General features: G+C 34.4%; 1 protein-coding gene across 1 annotated transcript in view; it reads right to left on the bottom strand.

Annotated features, from left to right (window-relative positions):
• Window positions 1-284: 284 nt before the first annotated feature.
• The window catches only part of EMC2 (ER membrane protein complex subunit 2), a 36,004-nt gene continuing 18,770 nt past the window's right edge, over window positions 285-17,518 (bottom strand). The window contains exons 6-11 of the mRNA XM_030971156.1: window positions 11,655-11,740; window positions 11,423-11,482; window positions 8,872-8,953; window positions 7,619-7,729; window positions 6,652-6,756; window positions 285-688 (exon numbers count right to left, since the gene is read on the bottom strand). Coding sequence (XP_030827016.1) covers window positions 602-688; window positions 6,652-6,756; window positions 7,619-7,729; window positions 8,872-8,953; window positions 11,423-11,482; window positions 11,655-11,740 — 531 coding nt within the window. The 3' untranslated portion in view covers window positions 285-601. The remainder of the gene's footprint in view (window positions 689-6,651; window positions 6,757-7,618; window positions 7,730-8,871; window positions 8,954-11,422; window positions 11,483-11,654; window positions 11,741-17,518) is intronic.

Raw genomic sequence — 17,518 nt, 5'->3', positions numbered from 1 at the left:
AAGCCACAGAGAAGAATGTCTTTGCCCTTAAGTCAGTACAACAGCACTTCTGAAGCAAAGTCCATGAGTAAGTTTACTCCATTTCTACAGTACTAGATATGAACTCATTAAGAAAACCCTTAACAAACTTTCTTCTCTAATAATGTGTACTCATAATCATTCCTTGATGTATTTTTCAGAAAGTGTACCATGGTAGCATGTTTTTACTCTTAAATGTGCAAATAAGAAAAATATTTAGCATATGTTATTAATCTATATAAATAAATTTAAGTCACTGTATTTTCTTAATCATTTAACAAGTTTATTTCTACAAATTATGGCTTAGAAGCAGGTACTGTACATACAAAAATCTGAGGATACTGATGTGCAGCCCGTCATTTCTTTGTGTTGTTTATGTGGATAAGTTATTCATTTCAGTGGGTATTCATCACATTTCTTATAGCAGCAATAAATAGGCATTTTACTTTTCATAAAATGTTATTTTATATAGCATGTAATCAATACAAAATTAACTTTTAACAGCACTAGAGTAACATAACCCACAGGTCATTACAGGTTGAATGTGGTATTGGAAAATTTCATATTAGATCTCTGTGCCAAGCTAAGACTGAGTGATTTGCAGAGTCTCAAACATATCTTCCACTGCTTTCAAAGAGTATTTAGTTTCTTTCTTACTGCGACCTGCAAACTAAACAGGAAAGAAAGGATTGTTATTTGTCATTTATCTGAAATTCTATGTCTAAATCCTGTGAAAATAACAGTTCTATACACCAAATACCAATAATTAACTCTAATTACTAAAAACTTAAAAGCACAAAACTAAACCTCAGAATTTTTACTGGAATACAAGCTATATCACCTTCTTCTATGAAGAAAAAATACTTTCTGTTAAAGTAAGACAGAAAAAAATCTACATAACAAAATTTACTATAAAATAATCCAGGCAACATATAATCATATTTTATGGTTCAGAGTAACCATGGTGGATGACATTGTACTTGACTGTACTTGACTATCAAAACACCAGTTTCAGAGAACATTTGAAATTAAGTCTGTCTTGATAAGAAAGAAAGATACAGCTTAACAAATACTACTAGTGGCTTTAAAAAGGAAGGGGTAGAAGGACAGGAAATGCTGACCACCCCATGTTGAATTCAAAAGGGTTTTTCTAATGATACTGACAGTTGCCATCACTCATAAGCCATATCTAAGAAAGGAGTTTCATTGACCAGGTTGGTCTTTAGTCAAATGAAACTCCTAACCATTTTTAATACACCTGCACTAAAAAGTTTTGAATTTCAGGCTGGGAGGGGTAGTAAAGAAATTACAGAAAGAGTAACTACAACTTGCTTTTAGTAAAACAACCGATCCTCCACTTAAATGTTAACAGCTAAACACTCAATAAATTTTCAATTTGAAGTTTTTTATTTCAAATACCACTGGTGTCTTGCATAGCTAGTCCTTGATTTATAATGTGTCTCTTCTCCCTTATAATTAACTTAATTTAGCAAACTCTTCATGACCTGTTAAGAAAGATTAAGTCATCAAACTCAGGTAATATCACACCAGCAACAAGCTGCAGGACCTGTTAACCTGCTATTGACCCCTAGGCTACAGTCTAGCATTGCAATTCTCAATCAGCATTGAGTTTTTTTAAAAAACATTTTTGGCACAGTAAATAATAAGCTATCTCAAATCAAAGTTAGGAGAAATTTTGTTACTGTAACAACACTTTACAGCTTAGGGATGTACTGAAAACACTGCATTTTCATGTTTTATATTTCGAGGTCATTAACTGGTGTACCAGGTTTTGATTCTAGTAGCATATATAAACCCATTCTTCAGGGTGTGCAGTTTCCAAAGTGACATGCAATTGTCAACTTCAGAGGAAAATCCAAGATTTCTTAAGATACTCCAAGGTGAAAGCAGCAACTTATGCTTTTATCTGACTGAATAAAATATCCTCTCTTTGTCCACGTTAAACAGGCACTTGGAAATTCCAAATCCTTTCACAACAATAAGTAAGTTTAAAAAACAAAAGTCAAAGATTTAAAGTGAAAAATTATTTCAAACTCAAAGCATTCAGAAATTTCAATAAAAAGCACAGAAGCCTAAATATACTGTGGCCAAAAACTACTTGGCAAGACATACAGAAAGCATGCAGAGAAAAGCTTCAAAATAAAGAAATATTTTACTTATTCTTTACATGGACACTGGAAGCAAAATTGACATATGACATTGGTTTAAAAAAATGCTACTTGGTAATTTCAAGAGCAGTTGCCTTCATGATACTGACATGTAGTTTAAACTGAACAAATAAAACCAAACTCTACGTCATAACAACCAGAAGCACACTTGGAAATGCAATCACTTCAAATTTGCCCTGACGAACAATTATTTTGTCTATTCAGCCATTACACAGCAATTTCACTGATTGAGCTGGAATCCATTTCTTAAATCATGACTTAATTTTCTATTTCCCAAATGGTCAGTAACAAAATCACCTCTCTCCAGCCATAAATAACATGTAGATTGCTAACACAGAAGAGTTTAGCAATGTACCCAAGAAGCATGTATCTGGAAAATTACTGTGAGTAGGATCACATTAAAGATTTTTGTGAGCATTAATCAAACTTGCCTGCCTCTGCTGAAATGCTTCTACCACAGGACATGCTAAACCAATTACCTAATTGAAGAGCACCAGGTAGCCTTACTTTGTTTTGGTGTTAAAGTAACTGTGAGTCATGTCCTCAGTTAGGACAGACAGAAGTTCTTCACAAGGTCTGCACATATGGAATGATCCAGTTTCCCAGTCGTAAGGCAAAAGTAAGCTTATAATAACAATAAACTTAAAACAAATTCTTTGAATAAGAAGTACTTCACTAGCTTCTGAAATAAAAGATTAAAATTAAATTTTATTTGGGTCTTTTTTCCACCCTGTCAATTAAATTTAAGAAGCCTGGAGCGTAATGACTTTTTTTTCAGAGGATGTGTTAGCAGCCAAGAATTCCAGCTCCATACAGCAGCCCTAGTTACAAAACCTTTTGGTCTTCCTGAAGAAGTTTACATTTCTCCTAGATTAGACACAGATGAGAAGTACTAATCAGCATGGATGGTTACATATTTAACATCAAAAAAAGTATATTAACTAGCTGAAGTGTCAAATATCTGTGCATTTCAGACAAATTTTTAACTATTCTTTATCACCATGTTTTCCCATAAGGACAGTGCTGCACAGTCTAACCAACATTGGGGAAGTAAGGTTTTCTTTCTATACTCAAACACTGCTTTCATTAAATGACAACAAACTAAGAAGTTCCTCTGATTTCCTAGAGGAATGCACAAGAAAAACAAAAATCAAGTGCCAAAGTATAGTGCTTGAATGACAGAATAAATTGAAAGAAGGGGACCAGCAAAAATATTTCAAGTAAATTGCATACAAAATAAAATTTTAAATAATTAAATAATTAGAAAGCAACTATAGCCAGTCATTTGAAAAAAAAAAAAAGGCAGTTCTCCAAAATTACTGAGCAAACTGCTGGTAATTCAATTTCGAATCTAAACTGGAAATGGGGAAAGATCTCACTGCAAGTCAATTGCTCAAAACTAACTTTCTGCATAAATAATTTGGAATTTAAAGTCACAAATTCATATAATTTGTATAGACATCCAAATCAGGATTCTAAATTCATCTTGCTCTCTAGAACATGGCCACCAGAAAAATGTCATTTAGCAGTACGAGAATGTCCAACCAATAAAACAAGTCAATGTCAAACCCAACAGGCTGTTAAGGCTCTTACTGCACTTTACAGGTGGATAATGCAAGGAAAGTGGGGGGATTTATAGAGATCATATAAATATCCAGCTTAAAACCTGTCTAGATGTACCCTCCCACTAAGGCAGGAACACTGTAAGAGCTTCCCCTGGCACAAGTGACCAAGGTTTCATCCTCAGGTCCAAATGGTGACAATTTCCAACTGCTCAGTTCACCAAGGGAGCAACAAATCAGCACTGACTCATAGGGTAACTGCCACCTACTGCATCACCTAACAGCCCTGGCTGTAGCTGCTGGATGCTCTGAGTCTCTGGCACAGAGACTGGAGTAGCCAAAGGCTTCTGCAGTGCTGTAACAACCCAGGGAGGTTGGCCTGGGGATGTCCTGCCCAGTTGTGCTCACTGGAGCTTCTTCTGGGTGGTTCTTCTGGGAAGGGGAATGGGGGTATTCACCCCATTTATTTGCCAAATCCTGGCTTGAGCTTCAGCACTTTCATTTTCTCGAGAGCTGAATATCCCCTAAGATTCTCATCACACACAGTGTTCTTCACTTTATATCCCAAACAGCTAAAAAGAGCAGAAAAGGAGGCTATATATGTATGTGTACATACATATATATATATACACATACACACACACACATATATATATATATACACACACGTGTGTGTGTATATATGCATGAATGTATGTACATTAGCTGTGTTAACATGGCCACGGCCTGTTCTGGTAAGCTACAACCAAAAATGCTTAATGTAGGATCCAAAAGAACTCCACAAAAACAGTAATAGAAACTTAAAACAAAACAAAACAAAACCAAAAAAAAAACCACCCCAAAAAAACAAACAAACCAACAATCCCCCCCAAAATCCCTAAACCCCCTGCACTTAAAAATGCTCCCAGCACCACAGCTCTCCCAATAAATTCGTGTTTTATTAGAGACATTATGATGTTAACAGAAAGCCACGAGGACAGAAAAGAAGGAAAAAAACCCCAAAAACAAACACGTGTGCTTATCTGGATGGGAATCAGTTAACTAGAAACTGTCATAATTAAACATCCATTATATTTATAACCAGGAGATGCCTATTTCCAGGTCTTCTAGGCCATTCCACGGCCCTCACTGGTTTTAAATTTCCACCCTGATGCACCCTGAAAGGGACTATCTCCCAAAAGTACTAACAAGTCTCTACCAGTACTTTGAACTCCTGTCATAATATTTACTTAAAACATATGCAAACCCACTCTAAGCAGTTGATTTTACTAAGATGTAAAGCATGGAATACTGGTTTTCACTAAAAATTCACACATCTTTTAAAACCTGTTTTGCTCTGCCAATTATGAATCCGTGGTGTATTCCATTCTTGAACGGTTTTGTAAGCGGTTGGTTGTTTTGTTGGATTTGTGTTAGGGTTTTTGTTTTTTTTCTTTGGATTGTTTTGTTGTTTTTGTGGGGCATTTTTGTTGTTGTTTTTTGGGTTTTAGTCCTGCAATACTCGAATTTTCCATCTGCACTGTGCTTACAGGAATGTCAGGCTTACTTCAAGTCAAAAGACGCTGATTTATGAAACATCAGACCAAGTAGTTAATTCATATACACCTTACCACCATGAGCAGGTAAATGGTTTATTACTGAAAAGCACAGCGATTTAAAGAGCAGAAGAGAAATAAACTTTAGGCACATATTAAAAAATGCTTCATTATGTCCCCAGGGATACAATGCTCTTCACTGTGCAGTCAGAAGCTACAGGGCCAATTAGGAGAAACGGAAAATATCTCTAACTTGGAATATATCAAAAACACATCAGCCACAAGAAGCTGCACGCTTGGCAAGGAACTGAAATGCAGTTAAGTATTAAGAAAACTGCACTGTCTGTAAAAGGAAAATATAATTTAATTCCCAAATAGATGCTGCTTGTAAAAGGGCCATTTGGTAGTATTAACTGTGAAATAGTAGCAAGAAGAAAAAAATTTAATATTGGGTTCCAGTACTGAAATATTGCAGGCATTAAGAAGAGCTACATGTATACAAAGTCTTTGCATTTAATATCAATACATTTGCTCAACAAAAAAGTTGTGGGAAGAATTGGACAGCATGATGCTGATGTCCAGGATTACTTATATATAAACTTTGATTGGCAGATCATTAAGAATATCTGTAAGAGAATCAAATAGACATAATATATTTGGGATACACAGACAGCAGAGCCTATGAGCTAAAACATGTTTTCACTCATAGAAAGAAATAGAGGCTTATAATACAACAGGAAATATAAAAGTTTACACATAACTTTTTGAAAAGTTGGAAAGACTCCCAATGACTTCAGCAAGCTTTGATTATGGCCTACAAAGTCTACATTTTCACAACTCAATGAGCATTTCTCTACAAAACTACACAAAACCAACTTCAGTCACAAATATTAAGGCAATTAAATATGATTTTGAAAGGTTAGAGTAAACTCAAGGAAAACAAAAATCCTAGAATTTTGTTTTCTAGTAAAACAGAAGTGGATAACAAAGTCACTCTAAGAATTAAGACATACCAAGTTTTACCAAAATAGCTGTAGAACCAAGTCTTGCAGGTCAATATTACAGAAATGTACATTCAGTTAATGCTGGTAGGAAAAATATGTTTAAAGCCATTAAGCAAATGATAGCAATTAGTAACTGTAAAATTATTAATAAAGGTTTCCAGGAAACGTTAACCTTTTATTAATGAAGGTTTCCAGGAAATCAGACAGAAGCAGAATGTAAAAAAACCCAAGCAGATTATGCTGATTTACATGCCATATTTAACCTCTTGAAAAGCAGCTGATAAAAGTGCAGAAAAGAACTATAGAGCAAGTTAAGAGCATCATAAAGCAATGAAGTACTAACCTGGTATGCTCTGTTTATTTGGTTTGCTGCCCAGCTGGCATATTTCATATTATCCTTTTTCATTTTTGCACTTGCTTTTGGATTGGAAGCAATATGACTGGCAGACTAGGAATACAATAAAATAAAAACAAAACCCAGTGTAATTATAAAATTTATGTGCATGAAATAAGCTGAGAACACTGAGCATCCTTACAGTCCATGTACAGTGATAATGGAAAAAGACAAAAAAAAAGATTAAAAGTTACCAGCAAACAGTATCCAGATAAGAATCAGCTAGACTTTTTAAACTATTGTTTGCTCTATTTAAAACTACATTAGACTTCAATTCAGTTCTGTACTGAGTTAAGAACCAAACCTGGACATGATCAGCTAATCCAATTTCCTTCTCCTAAAGTGAGAGTTATGAATTAGTTTTCCACATTCAATTTTTTTACCAGAGACAATATAAAATACATCACTTGTATGTCCAAGTTGCCATTAAAAACAAGACATTTTCCCCTGTAGCATCAGAAAACACACTTTAAAAGCAGATAAGACTCTACATAAAATATGCTCACCCTCACCTGAAAGAATAAAAAATATTACTTAAGAACCAAACAAAGTTTTTTACTTATATAAATAAATCCACTGTTGCTGTGCTGATGTTTTTCAGCAATTCATCATCTTCTAGAGAAGATGCATGACTTTAAATCCTTTTTCAAGAAGTCACCTTCCCGTGCCAATAACGATAATTCTTTTGAAAATACAGGCAAGACTTAAAGGTTAAGAGCACTTCAGCAAGGAGTAGTTACTAGCACAAAATAATCCATACTCCAAAGGTATGAAAAATACCCCATATTTTAAAATGCTGTTAATAATCTGAACTATTAAGTTAAAAATCAGGGGGAAAACAGCAAATGGCAAAGGATAATATACATGCATAAACATATTCAGAATGATAACATGGAAAATACATAATTATGCTTACCATGTAAAGTCCAAATAGAGCTCTCATATTTCTGTTGTTAAGCTTCAGTGCTTGTGCAAAATACTTTCTTGACAGCTCAAGGTTTTCAAGCCCCCCCTGAGTATATTTAACCTGTAAAAATGGTAAACGCCTGAAACTTGCATGCCATTCATACCTCAGGCAATCACTTTGAAGCAATGATATTACAAAAATTCACTCCAAGTTTGTTTCACATGACATTTCAAATCAGGTGAGTTCTATCAAAAGCCAAATACTGGCCTGGGAGAAATCCAAGCTCTTCACAATGTATACATTTAAAAATATTTAACTATAAGAGAAAAAACCCCAGCATTAATTTCATTAATGCATTGCTACAAGATTAAAAAGTTATTATTTTTCACCTATAAATACTTGAAAGCTTGGGACTGTCTCTTATGAAAAGTAGCACAAACTTTAAATCCAAATTCTGACTACTAGAAATCCATACTGACGCTATTTTCCTTCAGCAGGCATGAAAACAGTTCACAAAACAACACAATGCCTTTCATTAAGTATTCAAAATAGCACACAAAGGTTAGAGGATTACTCCGTTGTTTTTCTATTCATTTTTCCAGATATTAGATCAACAGAAAGAGGGATAAATACCAGAAGATATGCTTCAAAGTCTTTCTATGAGAAAGCTACTTAGGCTTTCAAGTTTTAATGTCAACTGAATTTAACCCACGTTAACTAAACAAATTAAACCTATTCTAAGCGGTTAACAGTATAATTTAGGGGAAAAAATAATCTGGAAAAAAAAGACAAATTGAAATGGCTAAAACCTTGAGCTTAGACTTCTAACTTTACCTCTAACTTTTACCTCTCTTCCACCAGAGCTCCTTCAGGCAGAATTTAGTATGTGGATTCCAAGATCTGAGTCCATAGTAACAGGCAATGTATCATAACCTCCTAGGCAGCATTGTTGTAGAAAAGTTTAGCTTCTCAAGCACTTATTTTGAAAAGTGCATAAAAACTTCAATAAGAAGAGTTCATTTAAAATTAGCTTTTATCTTGAATAATTCCTCCCCTGTTATATTTAGCTTAGTCACACTGTGACTGAGTCACTGAGTATGAAAACACAGTTTTCAGAACATGTTCAGTTCTGTGAGATGTTAGCATTCTTTGTGAACTCTTAAAATCTCCTAGGGAAAAATTAAAGAAACCATTTTCACCACTTCTCTAACATAAAACCAGAAAATGTAATCAGAAGTAACTGATTTTTCTGAAATACCTACTTCAGCATATTGTTGACAATATAAGTGGTTGTGTGGATTAGTCATCATAAGCTCCTCTAAGCAGAAGGCTGCCTTTGCATAGCTGTGGAATACAAAAAACAGTGATAAAATGAGAAACAAGTACACAGATCTTTGCTTCAGTTTTTTTACAGCACAATACAAGCTTACTTTTCCCCTCATAAAATCACATGATTCACAATTAATTAAAATGCTTCATTTTAAAATAAAGTTTAGAACCAAGTTACTTTTTTTTATATCATAGACAGGGGGAAAATACACAAAATCTAATGGTCTAGGTATAACTGGAACAGCTCATGAAAAGCATTTAATATACTAATCTCTTATTAGTAAGTGCCATTTCTTATCAGCAGGAGTGATGAGTACAAACAGGTATTAGGTACTGTAAAACACTGAACTGAAACTACAAAATAATTCCTTTTTTTCCTAAGAAAATTCAACCACCTGAGGAGTCATAAATGCAGCTACTGATCACAGCATTTACACTGTCAATTACCTTTATCTGTCAACAGTCAACCACACACAGAACTGAGACAGAAAAACCAACATACGAAGAACAGTTCTAAAATTCAAACAGCCCAAATCTATGTATGAAAATAGTATCAGACCTCTCCAAATGGGCAAATCCTTATCATTTGAGAAGGCTAGTCCTTGAGCTTCTTAGTGAAAACTTTCAGAAAGTATTAAGAAGTCAAGCTCAAAATGCAGGTTTATTGAACAGAATCTTAGCTTTGTAATCTTTCAAATAAGAACTATCTGCAGAATTTGCATCATTTAGTGATATGTGATAGCATTATTGCAAAGTTTATGTCACAGGATTCCAAAATTCAGAGATACAAGGTTTATAATTACAGTGTGGGTAGATATTTAATATTGCAGTAAAAGCAATTTAACAATTATGAGACCATATTAAGCCATATTATCTGTAAAATCTTGTATCTTAAAATAAATATGCTGTGGTTTTCTCCAGTGCATGCTAAGATTGTCATGTATCTGTATAATTTATTAATCTGGAGATAAAAAGGCAGCCACCTCATTCTCCAAAAGCAGCAGCCAGACTCCTCATTGCAGAACAAGGTAGACCTGAGGACTGTGTAAACCTTGTACATCTACAAGGTTTATGAACAAAATAGGTGTGTTTATGAACAAAAATGAGAGCATGGTGATTTCACAAGCCCTGTGACCCTGATAAAACATACAAACTGATGAAGTGCCTACTTTTTTAAAACTTAACTTTTAGTTGCTTTTAGCCGAGAGCCTGATTTTTCCCTATTATCAAAATAATAATAATGATACTTATGAAAGTATAGTGAGGACAATGACTTCTTTCCATGAACTGAAGTTCTACATATTGCTTTTTATTGGAATTACAGACCAAAACAAATACAAGCAAAAGCAATTTCTTTCTCGGGTTTTATTGCACAATTTCATAATAAAGATTATAGCAAAAAAACCCAACCCAATAATGGAATACGTATGTTTGAACCACTCTATTATTCACTTTCGTACTGACAGATTTGACAAGCTTAAATATCTTTCCAGCCAATTTTTTTTAAATAGCTATTTTCTTGGAAAAGTGACTGGTAGATTTCCCTAAACAAATGGAAGTGTGGGTATCAAAATTCTAGTTTATTCCTGAAGTCATCATTTAAAAGAGTTTAATAACTATTTTCTTTGACAATGGGGTGCAAGGAGAGGTGATTGGGGAACAATTTTTTCTTCATGGTGAGAATGGCTATTTCTTCCTTGACAATTTGATTCTTTTACTACCCTCTTAAAAGGAAAGAAGGAAACAATGTGATATAATTCAGGCTGGCCTGAAGAACCAAAGAAAGAGGGGAAAAAAAGATACGCCTTTTGGCAGAGGTTTGAATTAATGCTGTTATATTAGAAAACTTGCACTAAGGCTTTGGAGCTAATCCTCTCACACTGGGATTTCCTCCTGTCACTACAGCAATAAAAAAAGCTAACAAAAACATTAAATATCCAATAAGCAAGTTACTACAACATTCTGCATTCTTGATCGCATTGGGTTTTGTACCCAGGCGACCAGATGCCTCCAACTCTGGATCCATGTTTTGCTTTGTGGGCTTTTTTTAAAAGGTTACTAAAAGTTCTGGGAGAGGTAGGCTAAAAGAAAATGGGAATATCGGTTGCTGTGATCAACTGATTTTAGAAGTAGAGAATTTAACATCTCTAACAAGTACAATACATAACATGAACAAAAAATGATGGGAAGAATGTGCTGTTCACTGCTGCACTCAAACCACTTCTTTTAAATACCAGATTTTTAAGAACTACTGAAACATACAGGTAATTAAGTAAACTCCTTTTGTTTGACAAACAAATGCCTTTTTAAAGTATTTGGTAGCCAAATAAGCTTGGTAATTATTTCCAGTTGAGGCCTAGTATATTGGAAATGAGACAGCATACTTTGTAACATTAGTCCTTAAAAAAAATCACTGTGGTTTTTGACCTACACAGAGTGGGTTTCAAATTAACATTTTTTATGCAGACTTAGCAAACAACTTACTCATGTTCATTGATGTAAAGTTCTGCAAGTTCATGCCAAGCTTCTTGGTCACCAACAAATCTGTATAGAGAATACAAGAGAGGGAAAAAGGAAAAAAAGAAAGAATGTGCAAGGGATTCTGTAAACGACTAGCACTGAAGCAAAAGCGTAAATTAAATGCAAATTCCACTTTAATTAAAAAGATTTATCAGAATAGCAAAACACAATCCGTATTCTTGTAAGAGACACTCACTGTTCCAGATACTCATTCAGCTCTCGGATGGCCTCGAGATTTTTCCCCTGGGCTTTTCGAATGGCAATCTTACGCTTTCTTGCTGCCTATGGGTTGACATTAATAAAGGATTAGGCCTCATAATTCCCTGGGTTTTTGTAAGGAAAGTAATTTGACTGTGCAAATTATTATCTCAATACCAGTGGAATTCCACTGCAGAGACACTGCTAGGTTGAGGTTTATAAACATACCCTATCACATCCCACTGAGAGACTGAAAACCTCTTCTTACAATCACATTATGTATGCTTTTCTTTGGAGGCACAAACTGTATGCATTATTTCATTCAAATAAATGACTGTCCAGATTCTGATAATTACAAAACAGCAGGGGATGCTAATCTTCAGCCTTTCCAACTACCCCCACCTTGTCATTCACAAGATCTAGGACTGTAGAGAAGAAATGGTGACTGAGTCTTAGAGAATGCCACAGATGCATCTTGGTTGTCCCTGTGTAAGTGTGGCTTTCAGCCACTATAAAATATTCTTGTTGAAGTGCTGAATGGCACCTTTAACTAATGCTAAATACACATCAATTCCCTAAACAAGTCTCTCATCATTCTTGGAGCACAAAGTAGGCTCTGCAATGTAAAGGGAATACAAAATCTCTATTTCAATGCCAAAAAATGAGCAGTACTTTGAGAGGTGGATAGAAAATGTAATTCAACTTAAACAACATAAAAATGAGTTATAAGAATTTTAATATATTTAAATTTTGAAGTCCATGAAAGTTGTCAGAGACCAGAAGGAGGAAAGATATAGAGGATTGCAATAGCTCATTATTCTGTACTTTAATCCAATATTCTGGCTTCTGAATGATGCTGGTTACAATTTTCAGGACTCACAAGGATCTTATTGAGTTCAGCTCTTAAGAGAATGGTCCTTACAGAGATTGAACCTGTGACCTTGATGTTACTAGGACCATGCTCAAACCAACTGAATATCAACATACACCTGAGGTGTGATTCAAAACAAAGAAATCTTCCCAGCTGAGAGCAAACAGTACACCTCAGCCAGCCTGAAAGTCATCAGATCAGAAATCTGACCAAATGGAAGGAAAACACAATTCCAGCAAAACATAACTCAAAAAAGGAATGCCATCAGCCTCCTTCCTTGCCTCTAATCCCTGTGCTCTTGGGTGACCACAACTACTGTGGTCAGACATGAGACAACACAGTCTGGTGTCCGTGATACCAAGATGCACACACACCCTCTTGTTTGCCACTTCTCCATGAGATAATATTAGTGACAAAAAACATAAAGCACACTTCTCTGATAATTAAATCCCACTGTTTATCCCCTTCATAGCTCTCATTCTATTTCATATCTTCTAAAGAGTTTATATAGTTGGGTATCATCTTTCAGAAGCCTTGATAGAACAACTCTTCAACAAAACATTGAACAATTTAATGAATTTCAGATAGCTCTGAAATAACTTTCTTCATGATGTACCCTAAGTTCACAGTCACATGTACCCTACAAGATTCTTGTATATTTACAGCATTTTAAACATAACTACTCTCCTAAACAATTTTTTATCCTTTAATCCATTATGAGCAAATAAATTACTTCCAAGAGAGTGGTAAATTAGTTCAAGCACCAAAACAGAAAAGCTAAAAATGCTTTTAACATTTAATTAATTTCCTTTTAATTCATTCCCTTTATCTCCCTCACAGATAAGTATTCAATGGAAATTCAGAGAAAACAACTCAAGTGATGAAAAAAACATTTCACCCTTCTGACTAAATGTAAGACACAGACAGAGAGAAGACTAATCAGAGGCCAAATTAGAACACAACTAGTATGGTTTCCACTGCCTCTTTGTCAAACTGCAACCTGTGAAGTTACATACATCATTCTATTTTTACTGGGAGACATCTGGCTAAAAGCCATAACAGGAAATTTTAACTGCTGACAAATTTATTACTGTAACAATAACACGCTCTCTATTTTATTTTTGCTTTTCTACAAATAAAGATAACAGCATAATTAAACTTATTTTCTTTAAATTCAAAAAGAATAATCCCACGTTTATCATGCTGCTATAACAAGCAAAACAAAATAACACCACAAAATAACAACCAACAAAACCTCAACCAAACCATTGTTTGCTGTCATATTTTATGGAGTTCTCAAAGCAATTGTAAAGCAGGTCACCCCCTTCTATGGTGGGAACACCAGGGCAGTGTTAACCCACTACCCAAAGCTGACATTATACACAGCCCACTGAGCCTGAAACATGAAAAGAGGAGAAGTGAGGATAACAATGTACACAGCCAAAGGAATGCATCAAGCAATTACAGCCTAGGAAGACAGAAGGGTTTTTGCAGGTAACAGACTATTGACTTTATAAATGTAGCTTTTTAAATGTAGCTCTTGGATTAACAACTCAGTTATTTTCAAAATTTAAAGAAATCAAGGGCCTGATTAAAGTCAACCCTTGAGAACTAAAATAATCTACTAAATATGTAAAATCAATCAATGCATATGAAAACTTAATTTGCAATGGCAAACAGGAACAGTCTACGTAAGTCACCCTCCTCTCTGTTTCTAATGCAACTTCTTCAATTGCATCCAAGTCAGTCCTCCAAGAGAGTCTGGAAACAGATTTTTTCCATAGCTGCTTTATTTCTTAACCACAGCACTCACAAGTAACATAAATCACAGGAGCCTCAAGACATTAATTTATGAAAAGCTACAACTATTTCTAGTCACAAATATAAACTGATGTTTACCTATAGCAAGCATGTAATCTAATGCAATCAAATAACAAGGACAAAAGCATTAGACACAATTAACATATTCTGGCGGTAGCACTTAGGAATTAAATTAGTTACATTCACATCTGACAGAATCTTCCTGCTGCATCAAATCCTAAGAAATTTATTCAAAATTACACTTTTACAACTTTGTTGTCGACCTTCCTCATCACCAAAAATATAGCAACATCTGGGCTTGAAATCTGCATTCTCTTCACCCTCAAAATGCTGGGAGATGAGTTTATTTACACAGAACTCCAAGTTTACAAAAGAGAGGCTCAGCCACTCAAAACAGTGCTAACATCCTGAGGAAGAACAAAATATTGTCCAGTAGCACAGAATATCTGAAAGTCTTTTTAAAAGCACTGGAAAGAATTCAGTGAGGATGCAGAGTTTTTTTTAACGCAGATTCCAACTTTTTCCATTACATGAATAAAGTCATAAAGCCAAGAGATATGCAAAGAGGTTTTCAGCGATCCACAGGATTGATATGACAGGTGAAAAAATGAAGACATGAAAACAAACTACTGTTGCTTTTTATGGTATTCACAAACTACTCTTCTATCTGTTCCTATTCCTAGTTTCTTTCAAACGCGAAGTCTATCAGTTTTTAAATAAAAATAAAATTCAATAATTCCAGCAGTCAGTACATTTAGAAAAATATATACAAAAAGGCCTGCATTACAAACAAAACATGGACCACAGTTTGTGTGCTGTAAACTTCTAATTCTTGTTCTCATTTATATTGCTCCTGAGCTCACTGTGTGAGTCAGTTTAAGTGTTGCTCTGTGAGCTGGAGCTCACACAGTTTCCTGAGAATCCTGAGGACAACTGCATAAGTAATGGCAATTTACACTCACAGCATCAATTTTTATTCATTCCCATAAAAATTAAACAAAATGCTTTACTGCACAGAACCACTGCCAACACTAATAACCACTTTAGCATACAAAAATACTTATTTGTTAAGTAAAGCCAGACTCATACCAATTCTTCAGAAGCTTTACCTAGCATTTATACCTTATTTCCTATTTATTACCTGCCTTCCAACCAGCTGATAAAAGAAAACCAGGCAATTTCATATTCTACTGTGTTAAAGGCCCTCTTTACCAAAAACCTCACATCTCAAAACACAAACTTATTTTTAGGGGACCTATTGCAAGATACTAAAAACTGCAAAATGGAGAGTACAAATTTGTTCAATCATTAATTTCAAGTCCACCAAGAATATTCTTGAGAAATTATTTTTTAAATTCAGGGACCTGAAATTATTTTGAAGTCTAAGAAGCCTACTAAAATAGTCACAAACAATTACATTGATAAAAATTTTTAAAATAGCGTTCAAGTGGTCCATTTCAGTTCTTCACATCACAACAGTAAGACCTCTTAGAATAAGTCTCAACTAATTAACTCAAATTAACTCAATCTTCTTTCTCCTTCCACCTTAAGTAAAAAGGAGAAGGCAAAACCTCCAGTGCTGTAACAAGATCTGCAGAATTTGACCGCGCAGATACTATGACACAGATTTCCCCCTCAATTTTCCAGAGTTTAAAGCAAAACACTAGAATAGTTATTGGCTAATTCTGTAAATCCATAATTCTTTATGGAAAGATATATGCATCTTAAAGAAATACTTAAAGAATCAGTATCATATGGAGTAAGCTACTTCAGTATGTACAAATTTATTAAAGAGTGAACCTTTCTAAGGTATTTCTTTTAAAGACTAGTAATCCCCAATCTGGCATAAGAACTAATCCTCCATTTGTCATGATTCTTTTTAATTAGCATTAAGTAGACTCAAAATGAAGTGAGGACTTGAACATTTATCAACTTCTGCATTTCATTAGTAAAACATACCAAGAGAGAGTCTAACATTGTTCTAAATTTCATGGCTCTAAAGAAAGTATTAGTAAGAGAATTGTCAGCAATTGAGACCCCTAGGAAAGAAAGAATTTCTTATCTGTATAACTACTACATGATTTAACATGTTAAAAGAAAAAATTCTTCACTTTAAAAAGAATTTTTTCTTTTAACATTTTAGAAAATGTGTATTTGGTCTAAGAATTTGATCCACTGGAAACATTTTCCTTCAAATTGTAATATGCAAATCAAAACAGAAGTGTAAACAGCTTCAACTGAGCTACAGGGAAAAATTACACAGATGTCAAAAAAGCACATTATCAAAACCAGCACATAATCAAAAACAACCACAATAACAAATTTATTCCTACCAGAATCCAGACTTTTTTCAAAGTTAGTCATGCAAGACAGTTAAATCTTGCAAACCTTTGCAGGCACAGAGCTACTGGGTTGAAGCTGCACTTTTAGGGATAACCTCAAAGCAAAACATAACTTTTTGTATCCAATAAACAACCTATAAAGTCTAACATCAGCACAGAGCATGTTGGTAGGAGCTGTACAGGCTGAAAAGCTAAAGCCTGGAATTAGCAAACATGAAAAATGTTACACACCAACAAAAAGTAAGAACAGTTTACACAGAGAAAAGTAAGGCTTCCCTTATCTAGTGGAGTTCTTCAAGGAGTCCTTAACTGTAGATGAATAAAGATCCATGTAAAAGTCATCTTTGACTTAAAATATAATTTCAACAAGATGTATCACCTCGAAGTTGAACTCTCTGAAGGAAACTAGAGTTACCACAGCCTAACAAGGGAAAGTCTTCACATGGATAAATAAGTAAGTCAAAAGATATAAAAGAGAGAAAAGAGTTCTCGTCACTGAGAATCCCAGAATCACCTGTATTAAAAACTACTGCTCAGCACTCTTGATAAGAGATCTAACAAGGGAATTAATAGTGATGTAAAGTTAAATGTTGGTAAGAACTTATTTAAGTGTAAAGAACAAAGGATAACTGCAAAGAATAGCATTCACAATAATTAATCATAATGAATACTTTTACCAGCACAATAAAACTACCGTGAAATTTAATCTACATAAATGGCTGCATATAGGGTCGAACAATACTAATTTAATGTACACAAAAAACCTGAGTTTGTCTGGTTAGGAGGGAAATACTGGACTTGCAATAAACAGTTACATAAAACATCAAT

The sequence above is a fragment of the Camarhynchus parvulus genome, chromosome 2 (assembly GCF_901933205.1).
Source record: "Camarhynchus parvulus chromosome 2, STF_HiC, whole genome shotgun sequence".
In the NCBI taxonomy this organism is placed as follows: domain Eukaryota; kingdom Metazoa; phylum Chordata; class Aves; order Passeriformes; family Thraupidae; genus Camarhynchus; species Camarhynchus parvulus.
This window is presented reverse-complemented; position numbering and strand designations above follow the sequence as displayed.